The following is a 14,270-nucleotide window of genomic DNA, read 5'->3' as shown; positions in this document are numbered from 1 at the left end:
GTTCTGAGGTCTGTGGTCTCAGGGCCTTGCATAACTGAGACTTTTCCATCAGGGTTTTGTTTCAATTGCCATCTGTAGCTCTTCTTTCATGTCCAGTGACAAATTTTACCCAACTCCACATCTGACGGAGTGTTAATATCCATAATATGTAAAGAGTTGAAGAAACTAGACACAAAAATACCAAATAATCCCACTAAAACTGGGTACATATCTAAACTGAGAATTATCAAAAAAGAAATCACCATTGGCCAAGAAACACATAAAGAAATGTTCGACATCCTTAGCCATCATAGAAATAAAAATCAAAATGTCATTGGGATTTCATCTAACACCTCTCACAATGGCAGCTCTTACTGCTAATAATATGGAACAAGTAGAATACTCCTTCATTTCTGGTGGGAATAGTAAAGCTTGTTGAACAGTTGTACATGAAAACTTGCACAAATAGTTTAGAAACCAATATGGCAGTTCCTTTGATAATTGAGAATCAATCTAACTCAAGACTCTCCTATACCAGTCCTGTACATAAACTCCAAGGATGCTGCATCATACCAGAATGGTCCTAGCTCAACTCTTTTCATAGCAGATTTATTCATAACAATCATAACCTTGAAACAACATAGATATTTGTCTGCTGAAGTATGCTAAAGAGATGATAGTACATTTACATAATGGATGATTATGAAAAAATGATGCCATGATATTTGTAGAAAATATGTGAAAAAATGATATCATGATATTTGTAGAAAAATGAATGAAGTCAGTACTACTGTTTTAATTAGTTTCTTATGACTGTGATAAGATACAAAAGAAAATCAAATTATAAGGAAAAATGTCTCATTTGGGTCCCTGGGATTACAGGTATGAATTAATAATTGTTAGGCCCTATATAATTAGGAGAGAATTGGCAGAATATTAAAACAGAGGGTATAATGAAGCAGTAATTCTCACCTCATGGTAAGCATGAAAACAGAGAAAAACGGATAGGAGGCATGATCTCTACTTCTTTAAGAGCTTCCACTCAGAGAAAACTTTTCCATCAAATCTCATTACCTAGAATTCATCTACACCTCTTTCTTCGGATTTCTGCTTACATGGGATATCTTCTAAATTAGTGCATCTTTTAACCAAACCAGAGCATTTTCAATGAAATTAAAATCAATACAAGGAAAGAAAAAAAGTTGAACTTTTTTCTTTCCTTGTATTGATTTTAATTTATTTAAATTTTTGAGAGGATAAGAATAAAAAGAACAAGAATTTAAGTTTGTAGGCAGGTAGGGAGTGTCTGCAAGGAAAAATATAATCAAAATATAGTTTTGAAAAATAAATTTAAATAAATTTTTTCACAAAAATAATCTTGTGAGCTTGCATTTTAGAAATTTTCAACAGAAAAAGTAATTCCTATATAGGGGTCATGTTATCATCATTTCTTTATTTGCTTTAAAACTATCTTCACTCAGCCGGGCGGTGGTGGCACACACCTTTATCCCAGCACTCGGGAGGCAGAGGCAGGCAGATCTCTGGGAGTTCGAGGCCAGCCTGGTCTACAAGAGCTAGTTCCAGGACAGGAACCAAAAGTTACAGAGAAACCCTTTCTCGAAAATCAAAAAAAAAAAAAAAAGTATCTTCACTCATTTTTACATTTTTATATCTTGTTGCTTCCCATCATTTCCTTGACATTTTGGATATATTTTGATCACATTTCACTTTTATTTTATTATCTATAGTACTTTACTTGTGAATACAATATGCCCAATATAACATATTAGTAGTTACATCTATATTCACATAACAATAATTTCTATTGTTTGGGTCTCTCTACCATCACTCTGTAGTATTGACATCATTAATGAAAGTTACTAGTTATACATTAACTAGTTTTATACTTATTGAATTTTGTCCTTTTGATGTTCAGATCATATTCTAGGACTAGATATGACTTAACAGTCATGTTCTCATCGAACAGAGGATTGATCCCCAGTACCACAAAACAATATGTAATAGAATTTAATGTATACACCAATATTAGGATTCCTATATTCCCTATTTATACTTGTTTCAATATGTTTTGCAATTTTGTAGCAACACAAGAATTGTTGCCTTGCCTATTTTAAGTGCATTGATTGGATTGCTCTTAATTCATGAAAGGCATATTTGGTTCTGAAGAACACAGAATGTTTATCAATTCTTTAGAGCATATTTATTTTTCTGTCTGTCTCTCTATCCACCTATATAGCTAGCTAGATAGGTAAGTATGTAGTTAGCTATGCATGTATCATCTTTCTATCCATTTGAGTCAGAGTCTTAATAAGTCCCCAAATGTCTTACAAATCTTTATGTCACCAAAGCTAACCACATACTTGGAGTATTCATTTTTCATTACCCATTGTGTTCTTAATAAAGGTATTATTCACCAAGAGTGCTTCTTCATTTTGACATTGATTTGAACATTTTGCCAAGCATGCATTTCTTGATTAGCAGATTTGATTTTCTTCCAACTCTACTCCTTTTTGATCTGGAAGGTGTGTGCTAAGGAGCCCCTTATTTTCCTAAAGAAGTGGAAGTGCTTTTCTATAAAGCAAATCATTGTCTTTGATCCTTTTCTTAGAAGAGAAAACCCATGTGGATATAACTGAATCTCCATTTAGGAATTTATTCTTCAACTTTGTGAGATGTCTTGAACCAGAATCCAGATGAGGATCTAACTTACTGAAAGAAGGCACTGAAAAATAATGTGATTTTTTTTTGGTGTAAATTATCCTATTTTATAGTAATTCACAGTGTAGTAATACAAACTTTTTATTTTTATAACATTGTAATTTAAATGCTGATCTGTTGAAATTCTACAAAGTATTTAAGCAAATTCATTTTATTTCTTAATATTTCAGTCTCAGATTTATAACTAGTTATATATACTTTCTGCCATTCTGAAATTATCTTAAGTATTTCTTCAACATTGTATGCAGTGAATGGTGCTCAGACATATAGATATGCATTGCAATGTTCAGGTAGCTTTCTCATAACTGTGCAATCCTTAGCCTAAAAGAGTCTTTTTGCTATATATTGAAGTCTAAGCAGCAACATATGTGAATGATTTTCCGTGTTGTGTATCAATGTTCAATTTATTTAAAAATTAGAAAACAAAACCAAAAATAATTATATGGAATTCTGTTACCATAGTCAATTCAAAATAAACAGGTTGTATGTGCACAAATAATACAAAAACGTATTTGTAGGGCATTCAAATCAGCTACAGAGTTTAAACCTCATTAATCTTCCACAACTTTGGCATATATAACAAAAATTAGTTACCTGAACTTTCATTAGTGAAAAATGTTCAAATATGACAAAAATAGAATACACAGGAATCACAGCAAGTTTGTTTAAATGAATCAAATATGAAGAACACCTTCATAGTAACAATGCCAAGCAAACTCTTCTGACTTTCCAAGTAAATGACTCATGAAGAGCTCAATATGAACTCTTTTGACATGAAGAGAATCTAATTTCCCATTACAAATGGCCTAAATGGTTATCCTTTGCTATATTGATTGAATCACTCCTGCAAGGTGATGAGTGATCAATATGCATGCTTATCTTGTCTATGCCTATCAGCTTCAGTCAATGGATTAATGATTTTCTGGAAATAATAGGTTATATGTGCTTGAAACCATGTTTTGTAACTAATAACTCATTTTGATGCTTTAAATTGATAAAGAATTAAAGACCCAATTCAGTGAACATTATTTACTTTCCTACCCATGTTAATCCAGTTATAGCTTTTAAAGCCAGTAGGAAATGAAGGAAGCAAATATGCTACAGAATAATTACCACACTTTTGAAAGATATGGGAAGAAGAATGTGATGCAATACTAAAATATGACAATAAACAAGATGAAATTTATGTAAATAAGAATTGTGAAGCAAACTGGACCTTCTGAATGTGGGTGAGAGTTATATGATTAGGATAGTCTGAAGAGCCACTGGCAGTGGCACCAGGATTTATCCCTATTGCTTGTTCTAGCTTTTTGGGAGCCCTTCTCTTTGGATGGATACCTGCTAAGCCTAGATATAGAAGGGAGGGCTTGGCCTTTCCCAAAGCAATGTGCCTTACTTTCTCTGAGGAGTAGATGGCAGGTACAGAGAAGAGGTGGAAGGAATGGGAGGAGGGGAAGGTGTGGGAACTGGGATTGGTACAGAAAATAAAAACTGATAGTTTGTTTGCTTTATTAAAAATAAAATAAAAAATAATTGCTAATAATTCTAAACTAATAATGCTTTGAATAGATTGATTGCTTTGTCACAATTTCTAATTGTCATTCTTACTGAGTATTGTCTCTATCTCTATCTCATTAAATATTGTAATTATTATAATTGTTCCAGCTTACAATGCAAAATCTCTAAGGGCTAGGGGCATAACCTAGTGGCGTATATATTTAGCATGCACTAGTTCCTAAGTGCAATCCCTAGTACTGGAAATATGAAAGAATAAAGGCTACAAAACATTCTTCTCATAACAACATGTTTAATGTAGCACTTAATTTTTTCATACAGCCTATTAACAATAAAGTTCATGTTTCTACTTTTAATTAACTATTCTTTAAGTTGACAGTCACTTTTTTCTCTAGAAGATAAGCACTCCTGTTATTTCATTTAATAGTTCATTCGGAAGGTTTGGCAAATTATGTGTTCTTTGTGTATTCGAGGAATTTTTTTTAAATTGTATATTATCTCCTCATTAAGATTTGACTACTACTAAGATTAACAAGGAACAATTTTGTATCCTAGGTGTTCTTTGCCTAGATATACTTCTGATATTCAATAGGAACTAAATAAAATATGTAAACTCATAAGCAAAATATTATGGAATTTGATGCCCTCTGTTCCTCTTTTTAACATGCCTAGCTGTGGATCTGAAGCATACAAGAGAACAAACTATGGTGTAATGAAAGCTGTGTTCCACTAAAGTATTTGTGGCAAATTGTGAGAATCCTGCGGTCACTCTGGGGAAGAAATGAGCCACTGCGGATATCAGTGAACATCAAAGATAGAAAGGCCAAAAAGGGATAGCTTCTGAGCTTTCCTCTGTGGACACTGTTAGCCATTCTACAGACATTAATGGAGCACTAGCTGCAGCCTCCATGGCAGTAAAGCTGCATGGTCTGTAGTAAATGGAACCCAGGAGGAGAAAAGCTAGAACCAAAAGAGAGACCACACTAGGAATATAGTGGATTCAGAATGTGAGTGCTGACTGTGGTGCTCATGAGTATGTCAGAGACGCTTCCAGGTGGCAGTGTAAAGAACTCTTAAGGATCCGTCTATGTCCCTAATCACAGACTTTGATAAATATTAGGAAAAACGCCTCTAGCTGTGTGAGTCAGTGAGCAAGTTCTATACAGGAAACTGATAAGCACAGGTGACAACGATATTCATAGAAAAGTTATGTTCAGCAAACCCGAATTGCATAATGTTTAATCTTCATTGATAGATCAGTGCATTTTCATGAACGTTAGAATGAAAAAAAAATGAAGGACCTTGAGAGAAGTTTCTTCTCTTCGGAAACATATTCTGTTAATGAAGCCTTAAGTGACTACTGTTCACATCAGGTGTACGTGCAGCTTATTAATATTCACATTAATGATTCTCAGGTGCAATGAGAAGCAATTTCTATACACATCTGTAGAATACAGAAATAGCAAGTTTGCTGCTATTGTATCAAGTGATAGTGGAAGGAAGGTATTTATAGTTAATAAAAATGACACTGCAATTTTATTGAGGAGTGGCAAAGATGACTCTAGGAAATGGATAATTAAAGCAGGAAATCTTAGGTTATATTCTATATAAAATAGAAAGCACAGAGCTGTTGATTTTCTGTGCCAGGTTTACTTTAATTCTTTTTTTTTAAGTATGTATCTGCACCTTTCTATATAATAAAATTCCATTGTGGACATGCAGCTTGTTTGAATAATCTATTTATCTGCTGGGGGACATCTAGGCAGATTTTATTTTCTATCTCTTATGAATAGAGCATCAGTGAGTGTAGATTCCAAAGTTGATTGTGTTTATGTCTGGGAGCAGTATAGTTGAGTCATATGGGAATGTGGTTGGTTAGTTTGTGATTGATAGAAACTTGGATCCTCTGGAAAGAGAAAAGCTCATCTGGGAAATTGAAATGGCCTATAGGAAAGTTGGGTGAAATTATCTTGATTAATTAATTTTTGATGCAGGCTGGCTAACCTCACGGTGGAGCATGCTTCAGTTTTGTCCTCTTTGTGAACCCCTAACAGTGCATACAGAGTTTGTCTCTGACTCTTGTAGTGAATTTTGAGACACTACTCCTCATACGCAATCACATTGTCTAGGTGCTTAGTCTTACTGCAAATTGATATGCCATGTTTTGTTGATATCCATGGGAGGTTGCCCTTTCTTGAGGCTGCCCTTTCTTAAACATAAACAGAGGAGGAGGAGTTTGAGAGACTTAAGAAAAGACTTGGAAGAGAGGAGGAAGCAGGCCTGAATCATCAATAAATGTGTTAATTAACTAATTAAAAAATGAAAAAAAAAACAAAAGTAAAAACAAAAATCAAGCATCAAACAACAAAGCAGAAATAAAGAACAGCATTCTTCTGTGGACTCTGGGTCAGTTCCTGCCCGGACTTCCCATCCCGATGCACCGTGTTGTAGAAGTGGAACTGAAATGCACTGCTTTCTTCTCAAGCTGCTTTTATGGCCGTGCTTTTTATAACAGCAACAGGAAACCAAACCAAGACAGTAGTTATCTTTCTAAGTTTTGAGACAACTTCACTCTGATTTCTAAAGTGATGTTTCTGGTCTTACTCCCTCCAAAAGTGTATTTAGGCTTTCCTTTCTACACACCCATATCAGGAATTTTGTATTATCTGTCCAGGTAAGGAGGAATGATTAAGTAGTTTGATTATGCATTTTCTTGACAGCTGGAAATAAAAAGCAACTTTTGGATGCTTATTGGCCTCTTGTTTTTCTTCCCTTGAGAATATTTTAATTTGGTTCCATAGTTCATTTCACGTTAGATACATACATTTATTCTTGATGTTTAGTTTTAGTTCTTATATATTTTGTATATTTTAGTGGCCAATTTTCTATAAGATATAGAATCCTGAAAATATTTCTCTCAATTGTGAAGATGCCTCTTTATTCCACAGTATTTTTTGTTGTACAAAGATAATATTCTCCCTTAAAATGCCATCATTATTCTGAGGTTTCACTTAAGAAGGGAAGAAATAAATCAAGATTAGACAGAGTAAAATAGAGCACGCACTGGCAAACTATCACTTGAGTGCATATACACAAAGAGTATCTTTTCTTTAAATACTTGATAGTTTCAAATGAATTTAAGCCAAATCCAAGGATTAAAAAGAAGTACAAGTATACTTGTGTAAGTTAGAATGTCCTCACTATTAATTTTTATAACTAGAATCTCATTAAAAGAACTGCATTAAAATATATTATTACTATAGTAATGTTTGTAAAGGATCACATGAGACTGCATATGGCTTGTAAAATCAAAGCACAAATTTAGAAAGTTAATTCTCTGTTTCATTCTACCTTTACCTTGTTCAGGCAAGGGAGCTTCGGTTGCCAGGATTAGGTAGCAGGTGACTTCTCACCACCAGAACATTACATACTTCTTTTAGTGACAAAATAAGTTAATATAAAATACAAGAAAGAGCATGATAAGAACAACAATAAAACAAATTAATCCCATATAACTGGGGACTGAAGGGGTGAACCTCCTACATGTGATTGGTACAGTCAGAAATAAAAAGATGTGACCATTATTTTGATCTCTTTGTGTCCATAATGTTCCTTATATATTTACTAAAGCACAGGCTGTCATTTTTTTGCCACTAGCAGATAAAGAGATTGGTATACACTTTATGAGAAAATTGTAAGGAAATGAGGTTTGTGAAACCTGAAGAACTGTACATAGAGAAAATATTCAGCTTAACATTGTGTTGATAGTGACTTTGACCCTTCTAGAATATCAGTATCAGGAATGGGCTATCTCTCTAAGAATTATTAACAAGAGAATCCACCTGAGACCTAATAAATAAGAAACTGTTGTAATTGTTGTTGGTCTTTCAGATATAGATGATATGATCCCATTACTAAAAGCTGCCATATATGCTGCTGAAAAATGAAAGTCACAACATTCATACTTAACTTTGGATCCTGAATGTTATAGTATCAAAATGCTCAGCAAAAGGGGCCATTTGGTGCAGTACTCTTAGGAATATTATAGATACAATGTACTTATTTCTGATAAAATTTAAGGATAAGGCCACAGAGAACATTGTGGGAAAGTGTATAAGAGCTGAAGAAAAAAAAAAAAACAAAAACAAGTGTTGTGTAGCTGTTCCTTTTCAACATGAAACCATCTGTCCTGGACATAACTTATTATAATTGGGGTTTCTGTTACTGTGAAGAGACATCATGGACACAGCAAGTTTTATAAAGAAAAAGACCTAAGAGAGGCTGGATTAGTTTCAAATATTTAGTCCATTATCTACATATTAGTGTGTAGCAGGAAGATATGGTGATATACAAGAAGCTTAGATTCTAAATCATGATCCTCAGGCAGCAAAAGCAACCATGTCCCACACTGGGTATAGTTTGAGCATTTGAGACCTCAAAGACTGCCTGCACATTTACAGACTTCCTTAAATATGGTCATACCTATTCCAGCAAAGCCAAAGTCAAACCTCCTAATTGTGTCAATCCCATGAGCCAAGCTTTCATTTAACACATGAGTCTATAGGGGTGATTTCTACTCAAGCCACATTCTACTCCCTGGCCCACATAGTCCTGTAGCCATAAGATAATATTAAATGCATTTAGTCCAACTTCAAAAGTCCCTATAGTCTAAAACCATCTAAACAGCATTTAAAATCCAATGTTCAAAGTCTGATTTGAGATTCAAGCAATCTCTTGTCTTTAATCTCTATATAAATTAAAATAAAAAATCACATCATATACTTTCAACATATAATGACACAGTATATATATTACCATTCAAGAATAGAAGAATGTAAGAAAGTACTGAACTAAAGGAGTCCAAAAACCAGGTGGGCAAACAGCAAGCTCTGTATCTCAATATCTCATATCAAAGTACGCTTCAGATATCCAACTTCTTTCAGCTTTGTTAACTGCAATATACTTCTTTTTCTTGGACTAGTTTCATTCCCTGTTATACGAGGCAGAGTTATACCAGGACTCTGGAGTCCCCTATATCTTGGGATCTGCAAAGTAATGCAGACTTCACGTTCACAGCTTCTGACCATGGCTTATCTAATCTTCCATGCAGCTTTAGCTCTGCTATACCCATGCCCTCAGTGACTTTCCTTATTCTCAGATGGTGGATGCAAAACCCCTTTCTTATGTCTTTTACTCTAAAGCCAGAAGAACCACATACCCAAGGCAGTCAAGTTCTCCTGCCTGCTGGAATTGGAACCAAGTTGCCTCATTCAATTACTTCTATACAAGCATTCTCTGTTCCATGGTCTCCCTCCCTCCATAGCTTGCCTGTACTGGAACGTAATCTGAAGAGCACACTGGACTTCAATTAAGAGATTTGCAAGCTTCTGCCTTCTAAGTGCTAGGATTAAAGGCATGTGACACCACATAAGGCTCTGAACTCTCTTTAATTTTTTTCATGAGTGGGAAAGTTAGCTGAGTTGGATCTTGCTCTGCAGTCACCACTCCATTTATTGTATTCCTCAGTCGGTTTATCTTATTGAACATAAGACTTGACTCCATTCCACTTCCTTGTTTCCCTCCTGGCCTCAATCTGAACATTTTGTAATTTTACTTTCTCAGTTTGCTTCTTACATCATCAATCTTCATAAACATGAGCATGAGTAACCACATGATAGATTCTACTGTAGGCTGTTTTTGAGATTTTTCTTGCCTCTGCAATTAATCTAATTCTCTTCACATTAGCCTCAGACAAACTTTTCAGATGGGATAAAAATTGGTCACATTCTTCACCAACATATTACAAAAGCAGTCTCTACGCAAAATACTAAAATTCTTTTCCTCTGAAACTTCTTGGGTCAGGCCCCCACAGCTCATATAACCCTCAGCACTACTATCTTTCAATATTCTACTAGTATGGCCCGTTAAGCTCCATTTAAAGTATTCAGTTGCTTTTCTAATGCATAGTCCCAAAGTCCATATGCCTTCAAACCAAAACATATTCTGTCCAAAAAAAAGCAAAAAACCTCAGTCCCTGGTACCAACCTCTCTCTCAGTTATGGTTTTCGTTGCCATGAAGAGACATAATTGTCATGGTAACTCTTATAATGGCGACTCTTATAAAGGAAAGCGTTTATTAAGTTCTGACTTACAGATTTAGAAATTTATTACATTGTCTCCATTTTGCTCTGCAGGAAGACATGTTGATGGAGAAGAAGATGAAAGATACACATCTTGATTGGCATGCAGAGGCAACTGTTTACAACACCAGTTATCACTTGAGTACTTGAGACATCGAAGCCCACACCACAATGACATACTTTCTGTTTTAACTACTGCCATTGAGGTATACAATGAGGAGATTCTTCAAAAAAAGGAAGCATACACTATTAATTTTGGTTTTGGACCCACCCCCTCCCCCCAAAAAAAACAGGGCCTAGAAGTGGAACTGACCTGGATGCCCCTCCCTGAGCACAAGACTTATTGGTCTCACAAAGGAACCATGTAAGAAGGCAATCAACAGTCCATCACAGCTATGACATAATCATGGAACACTTTATGGGTGCACTAGTTCCCCTACATATAAATAAATATGGAATGAGAAGGACATCAGGAAAACAACACTTTTCACTATAACCTCAAATTCATAAATCATCTTGTGGTAATTGTAACCAAGAAAGTGACAGGTCTATATGATTAAAAACTTCAAGATATTGAAGAAAGAAATTGTAGTTGTCAGAAGAGAGAATGATCTCCCAAGCTCATACATTGATGGAATTAGTACAGTAAAAATGGACATCCTACTAACAACAATCTAGTGTTTCAAATGAATTCCCATCAGAATCATAACATCTTTTCAGATTTTGAAAAGAATATTCTAAGCTTTATAAAGAAGCACAAAAAACAAGGTAGATAAAATAGTGAATATTAAAATAACTGAGGGAGGTAACAACATTCCAGATAGCAAGTTATACTATAGTGCTATCGTACTAAAACCAGCACGGTATTGTCAGAAAACCAAACACACTGATCAATACTATTGATTGGAGATCTAGACATAAATACACACAACTAGGAACAATTTTAAACAAGCTGGAAATATATATTTGGAATAAAGCAGCATCTTCAAAAAATGGCAATGGTCAAACTAAATGACTGTACATAGAAGAAAACATAGAGACCAATATGTACCACTCAGCACAAAACTCAACTCTAAACGGATAAAAGACCTCAACACAAGTCAAGATATACTGGATCTTGTAGCAGAGCATTTGGGGGATAACCTGGAAGTCACTGGCACAGGGTAAATCTTTATGAACAGATGACTATTGTAACACAAACTAAAATAATCAATTAATAAATGGGAACTCATGGAATTTAAAATACCTGCATGACAAAGGACACCATCATTTGGAAAAAGCATCAGTCTACAGAAAGGGAAATATTTTTATCCACTACACATCTGATAGATGGATACTCTCAAAAATACGCAATGAACTAAAAATGATATCAAGAAAAAAATAACATTTAAAATTCTGTACATATCTAAGCAGACAATTCTAAAAAGAGAAAACCTAAATGCCTAAAAAACATCCAAAGAAATTTTCAATTAACTTAACCTCTAGAGACATGCAAATCCAATCTACTTTGACATTTAATCTTATATCAGTCAAAATTACCACAATCAATAAAACAAATACAGCTCATATTGCGGAGGATGCGGAAAGGAGCATGCTTTTTCAAACACTATGAAAACCATTGTGGTGATCACTTAGGAAGATGGAACTGATCTACATAAGGATCCAGCTATACAACTCTTAACATATGCCCAAAACACATTTCATATTTCCATAGAGAAATTTACTCAAGTTGATCATTGCTACTCTATTAATAATAGCCAGAAATATAAAATAACCTAGATGTCCCACAACAGAAGACTGGATAAATAGATGTGGTACATTTATAAATTGTACCACCATAACTCAGTTCTTTAAAAATTACACCATAAAATTTGCAGACAAATGGATGGAACTAGAAAAAAATATCTCTCTATTCTCCTCATTTTGTTATAAAAGATACAACAATTTGTAAACAGCCCAAATCCTTTTATTTCTTCTTAATATGTTTGCAGAATACATCAATATCCTTAATGTTGCACTGTAATTAAATCTCATATGTTCTAGTTTCTTCAGCACAGACTTCTCTCCAGCTCAGAAAATATACTCTTGAAACTGCTATTTCATGTCAGTTGTGTTTCCAGTACTTGAATTTAAATTCCTTAAGATTTGCATGTTCTCATCCATATTCTGTATGAGTTTTATATTCTCAATGTATTTAAACTTAGCTACAACACTCTATTAAAATATCATGTTTTTGACTGCTGTCACCTCTCTACTATTTCCCAGATTCAGCAAATTAAAAAAATATAATGTGAAAAAATTAAAATACCATAGCAATGTCTACTGTATGATATATGCATAATTCAAGTGATGATCTTTTGAAATCACCTGATATATTTTTAGACTATATTATATGCTATCTTTACTACATTGCTAATGGATAGCCTTGTGTATTTATTTTCATTTTTTCCTTAGCTACAAGAAAGAAATATCCCTTAATGATTTTGAAACAAGTTTTTACAAGAAGAAACCACTTGTTATTTAGGAAAACTGTATCATTGATCATTTTAAACAAAATGATGCTTCTGAGGATCCATCAAATGAAAAAAAACTCAGTTTCAGAGACAAAAGGAACATATGGATAGTTTCCAGTAAAGAAGAGATTGGCTATGTGGGCACAGCAGCCTGGAATATAGTTTCCTTGGTGTCAGCCACCACCAACAGCTTTTCAAATATTTCTGTTTTTCTCTTCCACATGTTTTCTTGAGCTCTTAGTGGAAAGGTTTTCTGAAGATAATTCATTTTGGAAGGAATGATTCCAGATCTCTCATTCCACATATTGTACAGTTGTGGGTCTGTTAATTTCAGTGCAATGCAGAAAGTTTATCTAATGATTGCTCCAGGAGGCATTTATCTATGGATGTAATAGAATATCATTGCATTGCTACATCTCTTAGTAGAACAATAGTATTTGGTTTCATCTAGATCTATGATTTAGCCAGTCTCACGTTTTGGGACACCTTATCAGTGTCAAACATTGGTTCCATCTCACAGAGCTTGTCTTAAATCCACTCAATCGTTGGATAATTCCAGAACACTGTGTGTAGTTGAATATGTGGGGGGTGAAACTTATCTGAAGGGAACTGAAAGTTGGAAAAACAAGATCAGAATATACTGCACTTTTCAGTTAAAAAACAAATGAAGAAACGAAACCAGAAACATCCCAGAAAATCCAGGTTTGCATGACTTCTGTGGGTTCAAATCCAATCTTCATTCTGATTCCCCAAGGACATTTGTTCACTGTGTCCTCTCCCAAAACTCTCTTGAGGATTATAAGTCTTTAATGCCTCTTCAATTTTTCAGGAGGAACAAACTTCATTTTTATTTCTTTGTCTATTATTATAATGGTTTGCACCTAAGTATCATATTCCAGTCCATTTTCTTTTGTGGCCAGATGGTGGCTGAGCATATTGCATTCATTTCCAAAAATGTAGGTATAAGCACCAGAATTAGGCACTCTTGATACAATCTACCCAGAAGGAAGCACAGGCTTTCTCTTTTCTGCTTTGTCTCTCCTCTCCTTTAGGCTATAAATAAAACCTAGCCCTTCACAAAGAGTTCACTTTAATAACAAGGATATCTGTATGAATCATTTGCAACAGAAAAGGAATCATCACAACTGATTCACAGCCATATATTCATTATGTCCATGCGAGTTTTCTTTCTTTTTTTTTAGAAAAAAATGTTATTTTAATCAAATCACTGCAATATTTTTCTTTTTGGTATGGTATATATCCTCAAAAATTTTGAATGAGTTCACATTTTGGTTACCAAGGATTAAATTTCACTGCATGATCAATGATGGAACTAGTTAAGATGCAGAAGCATCCAAATCAAGCAGATCTCCTTGAGTTTGAG

The 14,270-nt window shown here is 34.3% G+C and overlaps 1 protein-coding gene across 1 annotated transcript in view; it reads left to right on the top strand.

Annotated features, from left to right (window-relative positions):
- Positions 1-10,471, top strand: part of LOC101990141 (40S ribosomal protein S7-like) — a 69,775-nt gene extending 59,304 nt beyond the window's left edge. Inside the window, exon 5 of the mRNA XM_005355709.1 lies at positions 10,428-10,471. Within this exon, the coding sequence (XP_005355766.1) occupies positions 10,428-10,471 (44 nt within the window). The remainder of the gene's footprint in view (positions 1-10,427) is intronic.
- Positions 10,472-14,270: the final 3,799 nt, after the last annotated feature.

The sequence above is a fragment of the Microtus ochrogaster genome, chromosome 17, assembly GCF_000317375.1.
Source record: "Microtus ochrogaster isolate Prairie Vole_2 chromosome 17, MicOch1.0, whole genome shotgun sequence".
Classification (NCBI taxonomy): Eukaryota; Metazoa; Chordata; class Mammalia; order Rodentia; family Cricetidae; genus Microtus; species Microtus ochrogaster.
This window is presented reverse-complemented; position numbering and strand designations above follow the sequence as displayed.